Source organism: Littorina saxatilis, unplaced genomic scaffold (assembly GCF_037325665.1).
Source record: "Littorina saxatilis isolate snail1 unplaced genomic scaffold, US_GU_Lsax_2.0 scaffold_611, whole genome shotgun sequence".
NCBI lineage: Eukaryota > Metazoa > Mollusca > Gastropoda > Littorinimorpha > Littorinidae > Littorina > Littorina saxatilis.
In genome coordinates, this window is record NW_027128077.1 from 1 (window position 1) to 25,005 (window position 25,005).

At 44.0% G+C, this 25,005-nt stretch overlaps 1 protein-coding gene across 4 annotated transcripts; it reads left to right on the plus strand.

Annotated features, from left to right (window-relative positions):
• Positions 1-347: 347 nt before the first annotated feature.
• LOC138956437 (uncharacterized) lies at positions 348-22,769 on the plus strand. 4 transcript variants are annotated; one of them, XM_070327799.1, is made up of 4 exons: positions 348-556; positions 3,015-3,382; positions 5,252-5,398; positions 16,074-22,769. In XM_070327799.1, the coding sequence occupies exons 1-3, from the start codon at positions 432-434 to the stop codon at positions 5,296-5,298; spliced, it is 540 nt and encodes a 179-aa protein (XP_070183900.1). In that variant the 5' UTR covers positions 348-431; the 3' UTR covers positions 5,299-5,398; positions 16,074-22,769. The 4 variants fall into 4 exon arrangements, 3 of the variants coding, with proteins under 3 accessions (XP_070183900.1, XP_070183898.1, XP_070183899.1); XR_011452652.1 differs by having other exon boundaries at positions 353-1,234; XM_070327797.1 differs by lacking the exon at positions 348-556 and adding an exon at positions 1,414-2,168.
• Positions 22,770-25,005: the final 2,236 nt, after the last annotated feature.

Sequence of the window (25,005 nt, forward strand, 5' to 3'; positions counted from 1 at the left end):
CTGAGTGAATCAGCAAGTTCACGTGCGCGTGTCGCTGTGAACTATGGAAAGCCGTTTGGCTCATAACTATTACAGCTGTAATTTAAAATAAATACAGCTGTATTTAATGATAAATACAGCTGTATTTAATCATAAATACAGCTGTATTTAAAAATAATTACACCTGTATTTAAAAATATATACAGCTGTATTTATTATTAAATACAGGTGTAATTATTTTTAAATACAGCTGCATTTAAAAATAAATACAGCTGTATTTAAAAATAATTACACCTGTATTTAATAGTAAATACAGCTGTATTTAAAAATAAATACACCTGTAATTATTTTTAGATACAGGTGTAATTATTTTTAAATACAGCTGTATTTATTTTTAAATGCAGCTGCATTTAATAAATGCGGCTGAAATAAATTAGAACTTGAATCGGAAAATGTACGACATGCAAAGCGACAATCTCGTGGAGATACTACTTCCGGTGACGCCACTGGATCAGACCCGCCATTGCGACGTCAATTTGTTGCAGTCTGGTAATGAGCCAGAAGAAGTTTTAAGAAGGTAAGCAACGTTTTGTTTGCTTGTTCATTTGTGACTTAATGGAAGAAACAATGCGTGATCTTTGAAACACGGGTACCGGGTCCCGGTTTGATAACCACTGGCAGTGGCAATCAAAGATGGCGTGTAAAACTAAAAGCAACTTTCTGTGTTTTGGAGTTCATTAAATGTTGGGATGAATATGTCAGGTTTGAGGATGCACATTTCTGTAGGTTCATCTCGGTATTCCACCCCCTCGGCTTTCTGTTGTAAATATTAAGCTGAGCACGGTGATCGAATGTGGAAGCTACGTTTGGTCAAAGGTCACAGAAGATTTGCGTCGTGCAGCGAAGGAAAGAATCGCGATCTTGTTTCCGAATCGGTACCTCTTTGTTTTTCATTAAACCTGTCATTCTGCTTGCTCGGCTTTGTTAGATGTTTGCATATCGTGTTGCTATTTTCTTTGCTTTTATTATTGTTTCTTACTTGTGCTTCGTTTATCGATACAACGCAAGTAATAAAAGTGTTTGGCAATTTTCAGGGAAAATGGAATGCTACTTGTAAACTGTACAACGCATGGTGTATTCCAGGATATCTGATCAAGAGTTGGATGCGTTGGTGGAACCAATTACTGCTTCCAACAAGCTTACTGGGTCCTTAATGATACAAGCTCGTCTGAAAGGACAGGGGACAGTACTTCAGGTAACTCTTCTGTGCTGAATATTAGAATAGTAAAGCTTCAAAAAGGAATTTTAAACTGTTGAAAAACAACTGAGAAATGGACCAATGTTTCACAGTCACAGATTCTGATTTTAAAGTTAAGTAATACCGTTTTTATATTTAGTCAAGTTTTGACTAAATATTTTAACGTAGAGGGGGGGAATTGAGACGAGGGTCGTGGTGTATGTGTGTGTGTGTGTGTGTCTGTCTGTCTGTCTGTGTGTGTGTTTCGATCCATCATACAACGCCGCAGCTATGGAGGTCAATGCGTTGCTTCGGCAGGGCACTGTGGACTCCCCTAGAGTTGTATTTTGGGACCATGATTTTATGTTTTCCGCTGGAAAACAGTTTACGTTACCTGAATTTGCAGCGTCATTTCCTGGGTGATGGTGTGCATCTAGCAAACGTATATTCCCAAGCTTGGGACCTGTTGGCGTAACATATCAAGATCAAGAAGATCAAGCAACGTCAGGACAGGCCAGGTTGTACAAGTCCCTTCGTCAGGCGATAAACACAGTCGGTTTTTGTGTGATTAAATAATGTTGTAGCCGGGTCAGGTTGCATTGTGCGTTTTGACTGATCAGCTTACAAAGCACGGGTATAGGAACAGGGAATCTTCAAATTGTTTACATTTTCTTTCTTGTTTGATGCGGGTGGGTGGCATAAATCGACGGCTCTAAATGGGGTCAACCAGATCGGTAGATGGGAAGTAACTCGAGTTTATGACAGGCTCGTTGTGGATGATGTCCCTTGTCTAAAAACCAGTTCAAGGTGGATCCGGAATGGTTCTTCGATCAACACGATTGTTGAGTGTTCTGTCAAATCAAGATATCGTGACATGTTTCAACAGTATGTTTCTGTGTTGGTGGATAGTATGGATCAGTGTTTTTCCAGAGTACTTGGAAATAATTTTCAGGTGAGATTCTGATGAACATGTTGGTGTTACGATGCCTTTTCATGTGAGCGTTTGTCAATTCAGAGAATCAGAATATTTGTTCCTGTGGAGGTACTGTATGTCAATTACCTCGGGTGTTTGTCATTTCAGTGAATCAGGAAATATTGGTTCCTGTGGAAGTACTGTTTTGTCAATCACCTGTTATTTTGCCTAGGAGATTCCAAATTTATTTTGATTGTGGTACTGTGGGCTAGGTAATATTTCATGTGGAGGTACTGTTGTCACTTGTGTTGGCTGGTGCCTCACAGATTACAAACACTATTTTGGTTAAAGTACATGTACCGTGGGCTAGGTAATATTTCATGGTGGGGCTGATTTTTCAGAGAATCAGAAAACATGGTTCGCTGTTGTTCTTTTTGTCAAATTAAGCTATAGGGCCTCAGAGATTCCAACATTAGTTAGTATGTGGATTTGTTAGCCAGGTATTATGTTGGTGTGTGACAGTTCAGAGAACCATGATGTAATTTCCTGTTGGTGTTCTGTTTGTCATAAATGTATTGAGCCTCAGAGATTCCAAACTCGTTTGGTGGGGGTACTGGGTGCCAGGATTTGAGTTTGACACAGAAAACACAATTGGTTTGAAGTACTTTGGGCCAGATTTTAATCAATTTCTTTGGTTTGTATTTCAGACTCCCAAAATCTGGTGACAACTTCAGAAGTATGGGATATTAAACACCTTTTACAGGCTGAACAGTGAAGGAGTTGTTAACTCCTGCAAGGAGCAGCAGACAAGTTCAAGGCTTATGTGTAATTCTCAGTAATCTGACAAATAAGGCTGTGTTCACATATCCTGTTTTTTATGCACAGGAATATGCCTCCCAGGAGGGCAGCGTCAAGGCGGGTAGCCGAAGTGACCCGAGCCGCTGCAGGTCGGCCGAGGGCCAGCAACCAGACAGCCTCGCAGCGACAACCCGGTGGGTTTGAGTCAGCCACAGCAGGAGGGGAAGAAAGCGCCACTGCTTTGGCCGCGGTATTGGCAGAACTACGCAGGCTGGGGGAGCGGCAAGAGACCTGCCAAGTGGCCATTGTCTCGCTCCAGAAAGACAACCAACGTCTGCAAGAAGCTGTTTCGGGTGATCGTGAGGCCATCGCCTCAACATCGGGATCGATGACAACCGGTACCAGCAATTCTACCCTGTCTGGCTCGGTTGCCAACCTGGTCAACACAATCACAGGTGAGGCGGCAACCCAATTGGTGCCTGTTGTTTTGTTCGTCGAGGATAAAGTTAAACGCAGGATCTGGGGCCCGGGGCGTCAATCCACAATGACAACTGAAAAGTTTCAAATGGAAGCGTGTCAATGTTAATTGTAATTCAATCTGACAATGATCTCTTTCCTGCGTTCATGCGGTTGCAAACAGACCAGAATTGGTTCTGTTCTGTTCACATAGTACTTTGAGTTCACTTACATGCAAGGGTGATGCACAGTATTCCTATGGAGAGAACTTCATCTTTAAGTGTACTTCGATTAACTGAAGATATTCAATTGTTTACTTCAATGTGGGAGGTGTGCAATGTGTAAATACACATCAACTCAGTCAGTAAGATTTATGTGCTGGTGTATGATGCAGAGCTGTCAGCCCCTATGAAGCTTCATGTGTAGCAATCTTGAATTTATAGTGTAGCAAATGGTGTTTATCTTTAAGTATTGCATCATCTTATAATCCACTGCACCTACATGTTTATATGTCAAGACACAAATGTTGCAATAACTGTGTTCAGACAAGAAAACAGCAGCAGGAACAAATGAACATTGTAGAGTGTCTGTATAACGAAGTAGCATTTTCTGTTTTACAAGTAGCATGCTACATCGAAAGCGTAATAGTCTGCAGCTCTAATTGGGCCACTAATGCGACATGGTGCTTTTGGATTCCACAAGTTATTTTGCATGTTGTTTTTAAGGCAAATATGTCAGAAGCTCCTAAAGAACTTTAGTGGGTAAGCCTGTGACATTGTTGTCCACATAGAGAATACTATATGGTTTCCTATGAAATACCAGTTTTACTCAAGTTGTGCTTTTAAATATTAAACTGCGAACAATATTTCAAAACACTAGTGTAAAACTGGTATCAAACAGGAAGCCATGTAGTATTCTGTTTATCCTACATACAGGGTTCGTACAGGTCATGGAAAGTCATGGAATTTGATTTTTAATTTTCCAGACCTGGAAAGTCATGGAATTTCAATTCAAGTCATGGAATTTCAATTCAAGTCATGGAATTTAACATAAATAAGAAAGAAAAAAAAATAACCTTTAGCACGCCAGCTTTCTTTCGAGTTGTTTCTTGACAACAAAAAGTATGCGGAATTGGAACGAATTACCAAGGAAGATCTTCGCAATGAACTGTGTATCGCGGTGAAAAAAATGACAGTTCGTCAAGTCACAGTGTTAGTGACGGTTATGAAACGGAATTTACGAAAGTGCAGATGGATACAAACAGTGGCTGGTCCAGTTTAGTGAAATGACAGGACCAGCAAACATTACCGATAATCTGACTGCGTAGCAAATGCTTGACTTGCTTGTCAAAGAGACACTGCGTAGAAACTGACTCAAATTCAGTGCAAAGCAAGCCAGTGTCAAAACTGGCAGTGACAAGATGTAAAAAGTTTGCGTGTTCGGAAATGGCGACCTGTGGATCTAGTCATGGAAAATGTTATTGAGGCTCATGGGAAAGTCATGGAATTTTGTTTCTAAAAACCAGTGGGGACCCTGTACATACTGTTGCATGTTCATTGCTGTAAATGTCCCTTTGTCGAAGCGCCCAGATTGAAGAAGCTTAAAAATTGAACCTGGATCTCTCCGAATGCCTCGTGTAATCTTTTATGTCAAAGCAAGGAAATGTCACTGGTGTGGTGTTTACGTTCTTAAAATTCTTCCGAGTGTTCAAAGAAGGACGCTTGTTTCGGTATTGGAGGCAGTGAAAAATCAGGTCCTTGTCAGACAAGACCTCTTTACACATGCAATGTAGAGTGAATGGTATTGTTATGACATGAGTGGTATGTCACGTTAGTGTAATAAGTTGTATTCTTACACGCTCCACAAAGGCACAGAGTACGGGGAGCCATCCCGCGGGTTGATCCTGGTGGAGTAGCTGTCAGAGCTTTGGCGTTGAGGCCCACGAGACGTCGTCTGTACCAAGTATCAGGACCAAACGCTCTCTGGCATCTAGACGGATACCACAAGTTGATATCGTGAGTACAGCTACAAATACATACACTGGGCACAAAAAAATCCTTTTTAAAAATTTGGTGAATGTTGAGTGTGTCCGGTGGTGGGGAGGATGTTGGGGGTTGTGCCAGTTTGAACATGGAATTTGAGTGGATTGATACAGGTGGCATAAGGGTGATAAGGAATTCTCTTATTTTATGACGCTGGAATCTTTCTTTTAAGACCTACATAACCCTGAGATAATAAGGTCTTATAATGGGGGTAAACTTACAGAGGTTATGAGCAGAATATCTTAGAGAACAGCATACCTGCCAATTGCTACGATTTTGGCGCAGCATGCTCCGATTTTGCAGGAATTGCTACGCTGCTACTCTAAGCCCTGAGCTGCTACGCTAAAAAAAAAAAAATGACAAGCGTGCAAAATGTTCACTTATTGCTTGACAATCAACAATGAACATTGCATAACTAGTCGAGTACCGATGGCTGGGAACCACTCCGTTATGACTCGATATTGTCCACGTGACTTGCTTAGCAAATCGTGAATTTTATTGCAAGCATTCGCATTTCCGGTGACTCTATGCGCCAATTGTGAATTTGATTAGAATATGCAATGCACTTGTTAAGTTGTAAGCTGTGCACAGTGACGGTGTTAGAAGTGGAAACTGGAGGGAGACAGGATAAAAACGGGGAAACGTAAGGGTGGTGAAGATTATGGTGCAAGTTCCACACCGATGCGGGCAAATCATTTTCAACGATTTTTGCCGAAGAATTCGACAGACTTTGCGTGTATAGGTAATAATACCTGCTATTCCGACTTGGTTGTGTGACAGACGTTTTCTTCCACACGAGATTACGTTGATTGTCTAAATCTACTTTTTGACGGAAGTGGCCGAACAACTGTGAATGACGTCTCGTTATATGGGAATGACGTCACAGTCATCGTCACAGTCTGTATCTTTTGAAGCATCTCATTCTTCATGACGTCTTTCTGTGTCTGCATCCGCAAAATGTTTGTTCATTCCGGAATCTTTGTCATCTATGTTCAGAACTCTGTCCTTATAGTGTCAGACAAACAGGCCTCCTGAGCGAACCACTTTCCAAGGGAAGTTAAATTCGCGTATGGAAACAGTACTGTCGTCTGGGGTGCCGTTTTCAGTATTCTGAGCGTTGAAGAATCTGTAAAGAGAAGAAACGATAACAGCAGGAGAAATAAAAGTCGTGTGTGCATTTTATGTTTTTTTGGAGTGACGATTTTGAGTTTGAATCCGTTCTTGCCATGCTCCTAAAGCGTGTAACATACAATCTTGCATACGTTTGCTTTAGTAGTGGCAAAGAAGGAAAGCGTGTGACATTGAACTATGTTTAGACGGTTGTAATGTCGTAGAGCTCTCAGAATCTTACAAACGTTTTTGATGGCATTTTAAATGCGGGCTTGCGATTCAAATTTAAGATTATGCGAGTGCTACGCTTATAAACACCAATTGCAACTCTGACATTTGGTGAAAGTTCCAAAATGCTACTCTTTGGGCTTCACAGGGGTTGGCAGCTATGAAACAGGGTCTTGAAAATGTCTTGTTTGGGATCGTAAAAGGAAGGGCGTCTTCTAAGGGGTAGGTGGGTAACGAAGGTGAGTCGTGTGCAAGTATTTTCTTTTCTTTTCTTTTTATTTTGTCATTTTCTGGATATGTAATGAAAGACTGGTCCATTGATGATTTCCCCACGGAATACAAAACATATTCTGGTTATACCTTACCATTTCTACTGGGTGGTTATTTAAATTTGGTTGCTTGGTGTTTTTTTTAACAATAAACACCCCTTCAAGTTAACAGAGAAATAAGCAGAGGGGGGAATACTTTTCGGTGAATACCAAGCTACCTAGTCCTAACAAATAACCACCCAGCAACCAGTCTGAATCCTCGATAGCTCATAGGTTGAGAAACCACACTGTGTGGTCACTGCTTGGTGACTGAAAAGTTCTGAATGCTCAAATATTCGAAAGAGGAAAGAGCTCATACATACTCAACTGCATTTACACTATTCATTTCAGGTTTCAACACACAGAATCCAATATAAGATCCATAAGTTTGGTTGTTTTCTAAATCAAAATCTACGTTGTACCAGACACAAGGTCTCAAGGCAAGTAACTCTCATATTTTGTGTAGAAAATAGAGTTGTTCCCATTTTGCATTTGTACAAATAAAAAGACAGTAATCTGTAGGTCAATTATATTTCACTTCATAAATAGAACTTTTTTTCCCGAGATACTTAAACATGAAAAGAACGCAAAAATATTTGCCTTATCGTCTTAGCAGAACAACTATGTACTTTATTTTATTCGAAATTAAATTAACTGCTATAAAGAGTTTGCAGAATTGCGCAATTTTCACAGAACTCTTCAACCATGGATTAATCACATGCTTGTGCAGGTAGACTGGCTGAGTGAATAATACTTGATCAAAATAATTATGTGTGCTGTGGGCAGGCTGTCTGTCTGTCCAAGGACAAAAAATGTAACGTTGAGCTGTTATCTCAGAAGTTTATACAGCTAGACCTCTGAAACTTTGCACACTTTTAGGGTTTGATGATTTCACGAAGTGACCGCAGTTTCGTTGACCCTCATCAAATTTTGGGGTCACAGCGGGGTCATGTTCGTTTAATAAAAACTTAACGTTGATGTTATCTCAGATGTGTTTTTAGCTAGAGCTTTAACCCTTAGGCTGGTTGTCGCGACATATGTCGCGCTACTTTACGTATGCTGTCACCTGGTTGTCACGACATATGTCGCGCTATTGGCTCAGTCTGTTTGGTCGGTTCCGATTACCTCCCATTGATGCGAAAACCTATATGACTGTTTTTTGTTATGTTTCTCTCTGTTAATTCACCAGTGGCTATGTAACATGTGTTACAGAATTGCACCGGTGTAAGGGTTAATAGTACGCACACTTCTAGGTTTTGATAATGTACCAACTTGACATAAGATTGTGGGCGGGGATGTAGCTCAGTCGGTAGCGCGCTAGATTTGTATCCAGTTGCCTGCTGTCAGCGTGAGTTCGTCCCCACGTTCGGCGGGAGATTTATTTCTCGGAGTCAACTTTGTGTGCAGACTCTCCTCGGTGTCCGAACACCCCCGTGTGTACACACAAGCACAAGACCAAGTGCGCACGAAAAAGATCCTGTAATCCATGTCAGAGTTCGGTGGGTTATAGAAACAAGAAAATACCCAGCATGCTTCCTCCAAAAGCGGCGTATGGCTGCCTAAATGGTTGGGTAAAAACGGTCATACACGTAAAATTCCACTCGTGCAAACCACGAGTGCACGTGGGAGTTTCAGCCCACGAACGCATAAGAAGAAGAAGACGACATAAGGTTGATTGACCTTCGTCACAGCCCACTTCGTCAACATCACGGGCCAAAGAACAGGCCTGGGAATGATACGCCTTTCGTCGTATTTACGACGAAGTACTTTTCTAATTGTGTGGGAAAAGAGCCTCCGTGTGCCCTTAAAAATGCTTAAAACGCAACATTTAATATCATATTCTTACTCCGAATCACATTAGCATTGAGTCACCTGAGATGCTTATCACTGAAAAACGCTTACCCGGCTAAAGAATTTAAAGGGAAGCAACCCCATCACCAAAACGAAAGTGAAAGTAGCTTTGGTAATGGGCCAGTACACCGGGAGTTACCTCCCATACGGGTGTATGCCACGTCACTTCCTCTAGGAACACGTGCCTATTATCATACGTCTTTTTCACCTCGGAGAGGACGGTTCACTTTTTGACGCTCTGTGGCTGACCTTGTGTGTTTGAGTGACACCCGCCGGCCACGTTACCCAGCTTGTCTGCTCGCCTTGCCTACAGTTTGGTGAGCTCGTTCCCGTTTGTTGTTGGTTGTTTGCGCTGTTTCGTTACTGTACGTTGTCCGTTTTTTACGGACTTGTGTGTCAGTGACTTGCGTGTTTCGCCATTTTGTTGTGTGAGTTAGTTAGCTAACTCGTGTGACTTTGCTAGTAGCTCTGCGTGCCCTCTTTCTGTTTGGGCAAGTGTAGCTTTAGTATTTTGTTGACGCGTAAGCGTGTGTGTTTACTGTGTTTTCAGTCGTTTTGACTTACGTTTCAGTAAATCTTTTTGGCTTTGCCACGTGTTGTTGACGTTTGTGTCAGTGTCTTGCGTGTCGCCATTTTGTTGTGTGAGTTAGTTTTCTAGCTCGTGTGACTTTGTTTGTAGCTCTCCGTGCCTCTGCTTGTGGGGCAAGTTTAGCTATAGTATTTTGTTAACGCATTAGTGCGTGTGTTTACTGAATTTTCCAGTCGTTTAGACTTATGTTTCAGTAAATTTTTCGCGTTGCCACGTGTTGTTGTCAACATGTCTGATTCAGACAAGCGCCGTGGCAAGTCGGACCCCAAGGGGAAAATTAAGGCTAAGTCTTCCTCTTCCAAAGCAACGTTACTTGTTACAGACCAAGAGCGTAACACTTTGTTGGCTGTTCCAATTTCGGCGCCTAGCGCTGTTACTACTTCTGCTTCTTTTGCGGCGCCTAGCGCTATTGTTACTTCTGCACCTGTCTCTACATCGGAGACTTCGTCTTCTTTGTTAGCACCTGGACAAGGTGCGTTGGTTTCCTCTCTGTTAAAGTCACTGGTTCCAGAAATCCGCAGCTTGGTGCAGGCAGAATTTCAGCGTTCCGTCGCCAGCAGTTCGGCGTTTCCGGCATCTGGCAGTGACGTCCGGGCATTGGCTTCCGTGTCTTTGTCCTCCACTTCCGGCTTGGAGCAGCGTCCTCCCTCTTCAGCGTCGGTTGGTAAGCAGAGCTGGTCCGATAGCCCTCGTGAGGCGCCTGGACGTTCTCCTTCGGGGGACAGCTCTTTCACATCGGGTCACGACCGATACCTTGCTGATCTTTCATTTCCGGCGATAACCTACGAGGCCCCGGACTTGTTCGAACAGCGGCGGCAGTCGGTTTCGACTGCCGCATTTCCGGCACTTGCCGGAAGTGATGATCCGTCCGCTCCGGCACGCTACGGCGGTCGCGGCAGGATGGAGTATTCACTGACTTCCGGTCCTTCCGTATCGCGAAGTCAACCAGTGCAGTCTTCACTTCCGCATTTTGCGGTTCCGTTGACTACACTTCCGGTTTCGGCCGGAAACGCTTCTTCCTCTTCTGGTGGTTCCTTCCGGATACCAGATAGTGGATTACAGCGTGCGCCTTCCGGCTTTCAAGCGCCTAGGCTTGAGCAGGCATCACTCCACTCAGTCGGGGGAGTGACGTCAGCTCATCCAGCTCCGGTTTTTGCGGATGGTCGTCCTGCTTACCCTTTACCTTCACAGGATTTTGGGCGGCAGGATGACGTTAGTGCTCAGGCTTTTCCGGTTTCCGGTTTGCCAGGGCATGCTTCTGCTTCCGGAACTGGTGACTTCGGTCATGGTTCCACGTGTGACTATTCTGATGCTCCATCAGTGGTCAGCGAGGAGTCGCGGGGCGTGTTTCCGTCGAAGCTCAAGTCTGTTCTTGACGTCGCGGCGGAAGTAACGTCTCGTTATTTTCCTGAAGGGGTGGTGGCTGCGGACTCTTCCGCATCATTCGTTCCTTCTGCCATGGCGGACTTCCGGCCGGCACAGGAGGATGTTTCTTCCTTCCGGTTCGCCGAGTCTCCGTCAGTGGCTTACCAACTTTCGCATTCACTGGTTCGTCCAGCACATGCGGGGAGTGGTATTCGGCCAGTGCCTGTTCCGTTACTGCTTCCTTTTGGTCCAGTTCCGGAATCAGCTCAGCAGTGGGTGGCTTCAGCTGCCCAAGCCTCTTCCTTCGTGCCTACGGCCAATAGGAAGCTTGGCATGCCCAATCAGAGCCAGAATTGGCTGGCGTCTTTTGCACTCCCTAGGGCTACCCTTCCGGTTTCCCGGGAATTGCTGCCTCTTCTGACTAAACCGATCAAGCGTGATTCGGTTTCGCCGGTTTCCGAGGCTTCCCTCCTCTCTGTTGAGGAGGTTGGACGTCGGCAGATCGAACTGTCCTCCATTGCGGAGACTCTCGTTCGGGCTCTGTCTCGGGCATTGACCGATTCGCTAGTTCCTTTCACTCTCAGTGAAGAACAGAATGCGGACGATGTCTCTGCGCTTTTGGCCGCATTGGCCAAGGTCAATGAGGAACAATTGCGTCTTTCCTCCCTGCAGTACACCCAAGCGGTACTCTGCAGGAGGGATCTCTTCCTCTCGCAGTCCCAATTCACGGAACTGGCTACTAGAGAGACCTTGAGAGTCTCCCCGGTCTCAGAGGAGTCTCTCTTCTGTCCGCTGGCACTGGATGCCAGACAGAAGGAGATTCAGTCAAACAAGGACAGTCAGTTCCTTGACTACACTCTGAAGGGGGTGAAACAGTCTCAGCCTTCTAAACAGAAGCAGGCTCAGACATCGTCTAACCCCAAGCCAGCTCAGAAGCGGCAGGCTCCGCCGGCCGCTCGTGGTGGGAAGAAGAGGACGGCATCGGGGAGGGGGCGTGGCGGCTCTGGAAGTAAGCCACACCCCCAATGAAGCGCTCCCGATCTCACCTCCCTCCCGCCCTCCACCTTGGTGATGGCGGGAGGCCCCTCCCGGGCACTTTCTCGTTGGATGTCGGTAGTAGACAGCCAATGGATTGTGGGAGTGGTGAGATCGGGCTTCCGTCTACTCTGGCGGGAGGAAAAGGCGCCTCTTACCCGAGTGCCTCCGCGGTTCAAGCCCCCCTTCTCGCAGGAAGCACGTTCCGTCTTGCAGTCGGAAATTGCCTCCCTGGAGCAGAAGGGCGCGGTGGAGAGAGTTCGGGTCCACAGCTCCCTGGGATTTTACGGGCGTCTGTTCGCTGTTCCCAAAGCATCAGGAGGATGGCGTCCCGTGTTGGATTTATCTCTCCTCAATACTTTCTTGAGGGAGATAAAATTCAAGATGGAGACGCCAGCCTCTGTCCGAGACTCTCTCCGCCCAGGAGACTGGGTGACCTCGATCGATCTCACGGACGCATACTTTCACATTCTTATGCATCCGGCCGACCGGAAATGGCTTCGTTTCCGGTGGGGAGATCAGATCTTCCAGTTTCGCGCACTCCCTTTCGGGCTGTCTCTCGCACCATGGATTTTCACCATGGTGGTGAGACAGGTCTGTGCACTGGTGAGGTCCCAGGGTATCCGTCTGCGGGCTTATCTGGACGACTGGCTCATCATGAACCAGTCCCAGAGCGGCTGTTCGCAGGATACCCTGACGGTTCTTCGAGAATCCAACTCGTTGGGGTTCTCGATCAACCGGGTAAAGTCGGAGCTGACCCCGTCACAGACATTCACTTATCTGGGGATGTCTTTCGACACGGTCGCTTGGACTGTCCAGCCTTCTCAGAGAAGGGTGGACAAGCTCCAAGCCCAGATTCGCTCCACTTTACCTCTCCTGATGGCTTCCATCCGCTCGCTCGCCTCCATCTTGGGGCAGATGGAGTCTATGGCTCTTCTGGTTTCACTGGGCCGGGTCCACAAACGTCCGCTTCAGTTCGCGCTGAAGCCGTTCGTGGACTCTCCTCTGGTGAACTGGGACGCCCTCATCCCTTTGCAGGGATGGTTCCAGTCTGCGACCCTTCCGTGGTTGGACACGGAGTGGGTCTGCAGAGGTGTTCCGATCGTCGTGCCCCTCCCCGACCTGGACCTCTTTACAGATGCGTCCAGGGAGGGTTGGGGGGCACATACAGATCTTCAGACTACTTCCGGTCTGTGGACGACGGAGCAGTCCTTGTGGCACATCAACTTGCTGGAGCTAGAGGCAGTTGCTCTAGCTCTGGCCAAGTTTCTGCCCTCCCTGTACGCCAAACATGTTCGTCTGTTTACAGACAACATGACAGTGGCGGCGTACATCAACAAGCAGGGAGGCTCGCGGTCCCCGTCTCTCTCGGAGAGGGCTTGCGAGATCCTGGTGTGGTGCTTTCAGCATCATATCACGATCTCGGCCAGGTACCTTCCAGGGAGGCTGAACACTTTGGCGGATGCGCTCAGTCGTTCCGGTACAGTGCTTCAGTCGGAGTGGACGATCACTCACGGGGCACTGCTTCGCCTTTGGGCCCAGGTCCAAAAGCCTCTGGTGGACCTTTTTGCCACAAGGTACTCAAAGAGGCTTCCGGTGTTCGTCTCGCCATTCCCGGACCCTCAGGCATGGCGAGTGAACGCTCTGGACTTTCCCTGGACGGGTCTGGAGGCGTACGCCTTTCCTCCCTTTCCGTTACTCAGCCGAGTAATCCGGAAAGCGGAGATGGAGGAGCCGGCCCTTCTTCTTCTGGTCGCTCCTCTGTGGCCGTCGCAGGTCTGGTTTCCAGATCTTCTTCGGCTCGCCCAAGGGCCCCCCATTCCTCTCGCACTCGTGCGAGGGGAACTAGTGCAGCCCCGAACAGGCATTCCACACGAGGAGCCCAGTCTTCTGAAGCTTCACGTGTGGAAGTTGTTCGGGACTCGCTGAAGCGCTCTGGGGCGTCGTCTTTGACTCTGGACTTGGTGGCTCGCTCGCATAGAGCGTCCACCTCTTCAGTTTATGCTTCCCACTGGAAGGCATGGACTGCCTGGTGTTCAGCTAGAGGGGTGAGTTCGGTGGCTCCGCGCTCTATTCAGGTCGCTAACCACCTCTCTTTCATGTCTTCGCAGGGCGCCTCAGTCTCCTCGTTGAGGGTCCGGCGCTCCGCTATCTCGGCGACTCTTAAGCAGATTGGTCGTTCTGTTCGAGTCGGGGGCGTTATAGCTGCAGTCATTAAAGGGGCTGCTCTTAAGGAAGCTAAAGCTCGTTTGCCCGCTCCCAAGTGGGACTTGTTTTTAATCCTGGAATTCCTTCGTTCTGCGGATTTTGAGCCTTTAAGCGAGGCCAGTCTGTTCAATGTCACTCGCAAAGCGCTGTTTCTCCTTTTGTTGGCTACGGCCCGACGGGGTAGCGAGGTCCACGCCCTGTCGGGTCAGCCTGGAGATATCTCCTTTGAGCCGGACGGTTCCGCATCTTTGCGTTTCCGGCCTGATTTCCTGGCCAAGAATCAGTCTCCGGGGCAGGCCTCTCCGCTGGTTAGAGTTAAGGCTCTGACCAGCGCGTTGGCCCCGGATGACCCCGATTCGGTCAATTGCCCTGTGAGGGCACTTCGTCTGTACTTAGCCCGGACTCAGCCGATTCGGTCTAGTTCTCAGAAGTTGTTGTTTATCTCTCTCCTTACTAGGCGCGAGAAAGATTTGTCGAAGGTAACGTTGGCCCGGTGGGTGTCCTCGCTCATCAAGCAGGCTTATGAGTGGAGTCGCACAAAGAGGGGGGGGGTTATGCCCTCCTTGCCACTTGACTCGGCCCGAGCCCATGAAACGAGGGCGTGGGCATCCTCTCTGGCAGTTCTGCGCTCCAGAAGTCTAGAGGAGGTGCTGACAACTGCGTATTGGCGTTCCGAAGATGTTTTCTTAAACTTTTATCTTCGGGACGTCACAGCTCTTCGACAGGATGGCTCCAGAGGCCTTCCAGCGCTCATAGCAGCAGGCCAGTTCCTGTCCAGAACTTGATGGTGAGTTTTGATTCATTTCTAGCCCACCGCCTTGTTGATGTTATCTGCTAATGTGATTCGGAGTAAGAATATGATATTAAATGGAAAATTTCCTAAATAAATTATCATTTAATTAATATACTTACCCGAATCACATACTGTATTCCCTCCCACCTGCCCCGCTTATGGTTTTAAGATTTTTTAAAGCCGTATGATAATAGGCACGTGTTCCTAGAGGAAGTGACGTGGCATACACCCGTATGGGAGGTAACTCCCGGTGTACTGGCCCATTACCAAAGCTACTTTCACTTTCGTTTTGGTGATGGGGTTGCTTCCCTTTAAATTCTTTAGCCGGGTAAGCGTTTTTCAGTGATAAGCATCTCAGGTGACTCAATGCTAATGTGATTCGGGTAAGTATATTAATTAAATGATAATTTATTTAGGAAATTTTCCATTTTCCCGTCAGTACGCCCAAACCATATTTACTCATTCCCAGGCCTGAAAGAATCTAGACACAGCCATCGTCGAACGCTGAAGAAGAAGAAGATTGACCTTCGTCAAGTTTTGGGGTCACAGGGGGTCATGTTCGAATCAAAATATCTTAACATTGATGTTATCTCAGGTGTTTTTGAAGCTTGAGCTTTGAAACTTTGAACACTTGAAGGATTTGATCATCTACCTACGTGACCCTAGTTTGGTTGATCCCTGTCACATTTTGGGGTCACAGTGGGGTCAAGTTTGTAAAAGCTTTACATTGCGGTTTTCTCAGTTATTTTTTATTAAATTTCACTGAATTGTATGTGTTATTAACCAGCAGACATTACCAAAATGTTGCTTATTTTTATCAAATTTTAGAGTCCCAGCAGTTAGTGGAATCCTCCTTTTAAGACCTACAAGACCCTTAAGGCTTATGGACATGACGAAGAAAAGTCATATAAAGCAATTGCTTTTCTTGATTTATTTCTTTGCAAAATTGAAGAAAGGTGGATTAAATGGGTTACACACCTTTTCTCAATGATATATATTAAAAATAATGGTCTTGATTCTCGGTCATGAAAAAGCACTTTGACCATTACTTTTTAATATTTACTGAGCATGTTACCTGTACTTATTTCCCAATAACTCTTTAATCAGAATTTGTGTGGTGAAATCACATATGGAAACGGATCTCTGTTTGTTATATTGCAGGTGGAAAATGGTGATTCATGGGGCAATCGATGGCTTTAGCCGGGCCACTACCTTCCTCCATGCCACCGAAACAACAGGTCAGAGACCGTTCGGGATCTGTTTTTGGGTGGAACCCAACGCTTTGGACTCCCGTCAAGAGTCCGCATGGACCATGGTGGCGAGAATCTGGATGTCGTCGCCCTCATGAATGAACACAGGGGAGAAGGGAGAGGCAGTGCGATGCAAGGCCGCAGTGACCATAACCAAAGGATCGAGCGTCTCTGGCTCGACGTCTGGAAAGATGTGGTGAACCCTTACCATGACCTGTTTACTGCAATGGGAACACCACAGGCAGAAGGTGGTCTGGGGATACTGAACATGGACAATCCCATTCACTTGTGGGCCCTCCACTATGTTTTTCTGCCCAGGCTGAACCGGTCCCTACAGTGGATTGTGGAACAGAAGAACCACCAACCCCTGAGGACAGAGCGCAACAGAACTCCCCTGCAGCTCTTCTTCAGGGGGATGCTGGAGAGACGAGCCAGCACATCCACAGCAGTACAGGACTTCTGGAAAGGGAGAAGCCTTCAATCGATAATCGAGGACCATCCTTTGCCAGACAGTCGTTAGGATGTGCCTGCCACGGCTTGCCCCCTCTCTGAGGAACAGCTCGTGCAACTAACGGAGCGCATTGACCCTCGGAGTGGGCCACCCACCGATCAACATGGTCAGATGTTGTTCTCCAGTTCGTTGCCAACATGCTCGAGTAAAAAAAAAGTTAGCTTGTGGACACCCCAAACCTGAAGTGTATAGCAGACCTGTGAACCCATACGATTTTGCCATATTTTGTACGCTTGATTGTCCAGACTACAAGCAGATTGGTCAGTGGAATCACAAGAAAAATTCATTGTCTACTTTTATTTACAAGCGCATTCCAAAGCCGATCCAGTGTTTTGACACATGATTACTGCTTTTGTCAATGAAAGAAGCATTCGTTTTAAATTGTAAACTTATTAGGCTACTTGCCCTATCCGCTCTAGCCACGTAATCGTGCAATAAATCTGCAATATCTTGCATGGCGTTGGGAGGTGTGCCTCAATTTGCGGGTTTGCTTTGAGACCTCAGAGTAAGGATGTGTCTGGGTGCAGACACTTCGCCTTCAAAAAAGTTAATTTGCACTGAGCAGCATTGGGCTGCAACAATGAAAGCCTCAAAAACAATCATAAAGTTTGTTCAAAGTACCAAGCATGGTAGAAGGTATAAGCAACTGTTTTTTTCAAATTGGTTTAAATCTGCGCTCTAATTCTAAACCAATCTTTGTAAAGTGGAAAGTCATTCAAATAAAGCGAAATTATGTCCGCTGTGTATTTTATTATTTTTAAACACAGGTACTGCACCACGAAAACAATATTGCTAAAAAAAAAAAAAAAATATGTACACTTTGTGAAAGAAAGTTGTAAAGAAAGTTTTACACAATGATTTGCCATTAGGTTACCTGTTTAATTGCACCAAACAGACATGGGATTCTTCCGTAAAATTACGGAATTCCGTAAATTTTTAGGCTCCAGGGATCATTCTTGAGATTCGTGCAAATCCGCTGAGAAAATGTTGGGGTATATGTAGGTAAAGACCCAAGTTTTTCGGCCGGTCCGCTGATCGCGACGCTCCATTCCATACTATTCTTGAACGGTTGGTTCCTAAAACGGTCAGACTGTTGCTGGTCGATCCGTATGGGAACGCGCTCTGTGTCTTTGTCTCCTACAGTCACCGTTTCAACGTAGCTATCGGGGATTCAGTATAAGCTAAAGCATACCGTATGAGAATGATTCGGCGCCATTTTTACATCGCTTCGAGCCACTTGCCAAAATGATGAGGAAGCTAAAGCGAGACGAAACCGTTCTATCCCGGGAAATTGACCAGCAGAAGTACAAGAAAAATCTCTGGAGATTCGACTGGCTCGATGAAGTTGTATCATTGAGCTGGAAATACGAGAAAGGCCAGAAGACACAAGACGTGAAACTGAAAGTTGGCGATGCTTTTGCTAAAATCAACTTGCCGGGAAAAACTTAGTGCACTTTGTGCAACGATGTTAATGTTATCAACTACGGTTCCAATGGAAAGACTGCCCTCAAAAGCCACTTGAAAAGCAACAAGCACCTGACTATCCTGAAAACCCAGTCGTGTAATCAGTCACTGGGGTCGTTTGGCACCGACGAGGTAAGAACATTGAAACCACACCGTCACACGCCACCACCCCCCCCCATCCCCGCCTCTCTCTCTCTCTCTCTCTCTCTCTCTCTTTCTCCTCCTTATTTTGAGTCTTAGCGTAAAATTAATTTGAGAAACATGGAAAGGGAGGGGGGGGCTATGATTAAGCTGAAATATGCATTTCAGGGCCATTTTTGTGTGTCTAAAATACTAAAAACCTTCAGCTTCTGGGGGCTTTGCCCCCAGACCCCGACCAGGGGCGTTGCCCCTGGACCCTACTTTTTTTTTCCTTAATTATCACTTTTTCTGAATCCCATGTCTGACCAAATTTCTTTTGATGTATCTATAGTATAGATTTATAAAGTTGAAAATTGCTGAAAGTTTTTAAAACAGACTATTGTTTTTGAAAAAGACCTTAGTGTATTTTTAGGTTTATTGATGCTAGATATATTTATATATATATATATATATATATATATATATATATGGCTTGCCCAATCCAACGTATAAAGGAACTCATTGTTATTCAGCCATTAACCTTCGCCGGCACTCGTTATCGACTACACACGGACGCATTCGTGGGGCCGTGCAGACCCATGCTTCTCAAAGAAGGAAAAATGTGCATATCCTTCCGTGGCACTCGTGGGGCCGTGCAGACCCATGCTTCTCAAAGAAAGAAAAATATGCATATCCTTCCGTGGCACTCGTGGGTCCGTGCGGACACAGAAGGGTGTTTGATGCAAATATCTCTTAAACGAGTTGGAATTTTTTAATGAGCTTTTAGAAATGCCTCAGACACCTAAAAAGCTATCATCTCCTAAAAGCTCATTAAATTTCAGTGATAATTAATTAATTAATTAATGGTCAAATTTAGACTGCACACGGTATTTGGTAAAATATTATGGGTCTGCATGGCCCCACGAGTGCCACGGAAGGGTTTGCACAATTGTCCTTCTTTGAGAAGTATGGGTCCGCATGGACCCACGAGTGCCTCGGAAGGGTATACACGCTTTTCCTTCTTTGAGAAGTATGGGTCCGCACGTCCCCACGAATGCTTCCGTGTGTAGTCTAAATTTGACCATTAATTAATTAATTAATTAATTAATTATCACTGAAATTTAATGAGCTTTTAGGAGATGAAAGCTTTGTAGGTGTCTGAGGCATTTCTAAAAGCTCATTAAAAAATTCCAACTCGTTTAAGAGATATTTGAGACAATGACAAAAGGTGACGTTTTCATGTCAGTATGTCCCAAATGACATCACCAGTACATTTTTCATTCTATCTAATCTGTTTTCGTTCTATTTTTTCTAATAACATGCGTTAACAATTGATTGCCAACTGGAATGGAAGAGCACAAAAAGTGTAACTTGATATGTAGTTTCTCTAGAGGGAAAAACATCTTCCACTTTCATGTCAGTGTGTCCCATGCAACATACATTTGCCAAACAGCTATGTGTAAGTAGATTATTTGTTAGTGGTATAGAAAATACTGATCAACAATCAAAGTCAGTTTTCACATTCATTTTCTACCTATTTCTTATTTGTTTATTCTTTTGGCAATGGTGAAATGTCAGCAATCGTGTGTCATTCGGGACAGTAGACATGACACCTGACCTTTTGTCACTGTCTCATTTGCAATCAAACACCCTTCTGGGTCCGCACGGACCCACGAGTGCCTCGGAAGGGTATACACGCTTTTCCTTCTTTGAGAAGTATGGGTCCGCACGTCCCCACAAATGCTTCCGTGTGTAGTCTAAATTTGACCATTAATTAATTAATTAATTATCACTGAAATTTAATGAGCTTTTAGGAGATGATAGCTTGTTAGGTGTCTGAGGCATTTCTAAAAGCTCATTAAAAAATTCCAACTCGTTTAAAAGATATTTGCAATCAAACACCCTTCTGGGTCCGCACGGACCCACGAGTGCCGGCGAAGGTTAAAGACATTTTCCGAATTACAATGGTTTAATAGCCAACTTGCACAATACCCCTTTTGAACAGCTCTCTGGTGCGAAAGATAAGGAAGGTTCACTTCCCTACGGGCAAACGTTTTGCTCTCACAAGCACTGGTGTTCTCTGGCTTGTGTAAAAAAACCAAAATAAAATCTCAATCGCCTTACTTTTGTATACAGGACATGCTTGGGTACTTTGAACGAACTAAAGGATTATTCTTGCGGCTATTATTGCCGCAGCCAATAAACCTTTAACGACTTTGTGTGTGTCGGTGTGTGAATGCTCTGATTTGTTTTGCTATTGTGTATTGCCGTGAGCTCTGGCGAGAAGGGGTGATTAATTTATGTTCATTATTATTATGTCTCACTGTGTTTTCACAGCTGTACAGAACAGTGAAAGGGATACTCGTTCAAACTTTGGTATGATGCCATGAGCGCCATAGTTTAACTAGAGTCAAATCAGTTATTTTTCTTTTTATATTCAATGGTGCCTCATTCACCCATATTCATCAGAACATAAGCTTTTTGCAACGTTCATTGAAGGTCAAGGTCCCTTTAAGTTACCTATCAAACCTCATAGTGGTGTTTATTGTTTATGGTTAGTGTTTTCCCCTGGAGCAATTTTTTGATTAGTGCTTTTGTGAACAAGAAACAATTAACAAGTGGCTCTATCCCATTCCCCCCCCCCCCCCCCCCCCCCCCCTTCCACGTGGCGATATAACCTTCGTGGTTGAAAACACCAAAGAAAGAAAGTGTTTTAAACATTTTCAGTTCTCCATTTAGTTTGGTGAAGTAGTGTAGAGCATTTTTTGAACATCAATAATCATGTATGAATTTATTGCATGTTTGTTGCTAGAATATTAATCATTCTTCTGCTGAAGAACTTTGTGCCTGATGAAAGTAAACATTGTGGTCAGTCGCATAGGTACCCCCCGCGGGTTTGGGGGAAGAATTTACCCGATGCTCCCCAGCATGTCGTAAGAGGCGACTAACTGATTCTGTTTCTCCTTTTACCCTTGTTAAGTGTTTCTTGTATAGAATATAGTCAATTTTTGTAAAGATTTTACTCAAGCAGTATGTAAGTGTTATGTCCTTTGTACTGGAAACTTGCATTCTCCCAGTAAGGTAATATATTGTACTACGTTGCAAGCCCCTGGAGCAAATTTTTGATTAAGTGCTTTTGTGAACAAGAAACAATTGACAAGTGGCTCTATCCCATCTCCCCCCGTCGCGATATAACCTTCGTGGTTGAAAACAATGTTAAACACAAAATAAAGAAAGAATAGGCACCCCCTAAAATCAAAGGTGAGTTTTAGATACTAAAATGTGCCAACAATTTTAACAGCACACCCGAGTCCCCTTTTTGACTCACATGCGTAGCAAAAGTGAGTCTATGTACTCACCCGAGTCGTCCGTCCGGAAAACTTTAACGTTGGATATTTCTTGGACACTATTCAGTCTATCAGTACCAAATTTGGCAAGATGGTGTATGATGACAAGGCCCCAAAAAACATACATAGCATCTTGACCTTGCTTCAAGGTCAAGGTCGCAGGGGCCATAAATGTTGCCTAAAAAACAGCTATTTTTCACATTTTTCCCATTTTCTCTGAAGTTTTTGAGATTGAATACCTCACCTATATATGATATATAGGGCAAAGTAAGCCCCATCTTTTGATACCAGTTTGGTTTACCTTGCTTCAAGGTCAAGGTCACAGGAGCTCTTCAAAGTTGGATTGTATACATATTTTGAAGTGACCTTGACCCTGAACTATGGAAGATAACTGTTTCAAACTTAAAAATTATGTGGGGCACATGTTATGCTTTCATCATGAGACACATTTGGTCACATATGGTCAAGGTCACTTTGACCCTTATGAAATGTGACCAAAATAAGGTAGTGAACCACTAAAAGTGACCATATCTCATGGTAGAAAGAGCCAATAAGCACCATTGTACCTCCTATGTCTTGAATTAACAGCTGTGTTGCATGACCTTGGATGACCTTGACCTTGGGTCAAGGTCACATGTATTTTGGTAGGAAAAATGTGTAAAGCATGCGAGTCGTATGGGCTTTGCCCTTCTTGTTACTTTAGTTGCAAGATCAGTACATGTTCTATCACGGAATTTTGTTTTGTTTTTGTAATTATGTGTATTTAGAGATTTTTCAAACCAAACTATTAATCTTTGAGCTCAGATGTCCTACTTTTTGACGTATTGGTATGTTTATTCAAGGTAAGCTAGACGAATCATTTGTATCAGGAAACTAAAATAAATGAAATTCTGATTTTATGTGAAAAATTGAATCAGTATCACAACAATTTCAAAAATTATTCATATTATGTGCTGGTTAATGACTATTACATTTGCAAGCCAAAGCTCTGTTTGCATTCTGAATTTTGCATGTAAATGTCCCATTTCAAAGATCACCTATATATTTAGGTGTGTGTGTAGTCTTTTTAAGAACATCAATTATATACATTTATTGGATCTTGATTGCTTGAATGTGTATGACACATAATTCTTGTGTATGAATAAATGTGTATGACAAGTTTGAATATTGGATAATACAAATTGTTTGTATGGATTTTGATTCCTGTATGGTGAGGCAATGAACATGTGCGAGTGAGATGTCTATGATGGACAGCAAAATGTAGTTATGGATTCATGGCTGCTAGTCTCATTTCCAGTCATATTAAAAAAAACAAGTTGTTTTTACAAAAACACAAAACATAACTCAAGTTGTCTGCCACAAATACAATTAATTTTAATCAAACAAGTGTCATGCAGAAAATCCACTTTAAATAAGGAAAATCATCACAAAATGGAATGCATACTTTATGTTTATCACATCACAAGACACACTGGTAATACTTGGCAGGTGAGAGTTAACCCATCACACAATGGAATGAATATTTTTATCACATCATTAGACTGGTATTACTTGGCAGTTGAGAGTTAACCTATCACAAAATGGAATGAATACTTAATTTTTATCCCATCATAAGACTGGTAATACTTGGCAGTTGCGAGTTCATCCATCACAAAGTGGAATGAATACTTTAATTTTATCACATCATAAAGAATACATCGGTTCTACTTGGCAGGTGACAGCTGAACAGTTAGCAAAACAGTCACTATTTAATACTGGTTACAGAGACGAGGAATTGAGGCTGAAATTTATAAACTAAACAAGAAAGCTGAAATTGTGTGAGCCGTTTGTTCGTTCATGGGCTGAAACTCCCACGGCTTTTACGTGTATGACCGTTTTTACCCCGCCATTTAGGCAGCCATACGCCGCGTTCGGAGGAAGCATGCTGGGTATTTTCGTGTTTCTATAACCCACCGAACTCTGACATGGATTACAGGATCTTTTTCGTGCGCACTTGGTCTTGTGCTTGCGTGTACACACGGGGGTGTTCGGACACCGAGGAGAGTCTGCACACAAAGTTGACTGTGAGCAATAATAAATCTCTCGCCGAACGTGGGGACGAACTCGCGCTGACAGCGGCCAACAGGACTGAGCTACATCCCCGCCCTTGTGTGAGCAGTGACCTTCACTACAGAGGAGTGTAAAACTATAAAAGGAAAAGCAGTAGACAACGCCAGTTTTGGTTAATTTGGTAAAACATAAAAACAGACTATCGTTACACAGGGCACGAATATCACATTATCATAACTGTTACAAACGCTTTTGAGTTTATTAATTTGTATACCATTATGAGACAGTATAACAAAGTTGTTAGCGTGCAATTGATTTGTTTGTATCCGGTTTATGGTGTATATTGCCAAGTTTTGTATGGGACACTGTAACGCTAGTCCGAGTGCTTTTGATATTTTGCTGGCAACGTGTTATTCGTGTAGTAGGGGGGTTGAACCATTTATTCTGTACATTAGGTAACTGATACCTGATATGATGTGAAGTGCTTAGTTTACTTGATCAATAGTCGAGAGAAATACAATGCTTTACATGTTTTCCATGGACAGCGTTACACGGAACACGAAAAGCAGGCAACATAATGACAAACAGTGGTGCAAAAAAACAAATAAGAACAGAACACACTCTTGAAACACAACGGCAATTTAAATAATGCAAAACACAAACATCAAATCTTCGAAAGTCTCTCTCTTGCATTTAATAGCAAGTAAGAAATGATGTACGGTACAGGCACCCAAAATAAAGCTTATTTTACTGAGAGAAAAAACCCACACACACCTTGTCTTAATAATTTTAAGATTTCAAAGTTCAACGTTAACACCCCCCCCCCCCCCCCCCTGCAAAAAGCAAAGAAAACAATCAAAACAAAAACAAGGTATGTAAAGGAGTATAGGAAACCGGTTAAATCAGGGTCATGTTTTTTTTTTCCTTTGCAGCATGACCTCAAATAATTCAGTTTGAATACATTTGTGAATTCTCTTCAAAATTGCAGAACAAACATTTTTTCGCAGGGTGTGTACAGAAAGAAACACCAACACCTACGGCTACCAAGCAAAAATAATGCGAAACACAAACATCAAATCTTCGAAAGTCTCTCTCTTGCATTTAATAGCAAGTAAGAAATGATGTACGGTACAGGCACCTAAAATAAAGCTTATTTTACGGAGAGAAAAAAACCACCCACACCTTGTCTTAATAATTTTAAGATTTCAAAGTTCAACGTTAACACCCCCCCCCCCCCCCCCCCCAGGGTGTGTACAGATAGAAACACCAACAGCTACGGCTACCAAGCAGAAACTAATCGCACCATTGAAGGAAAGTTTTTACAATAAATAAAATCCACCCCCTTCAAGAAC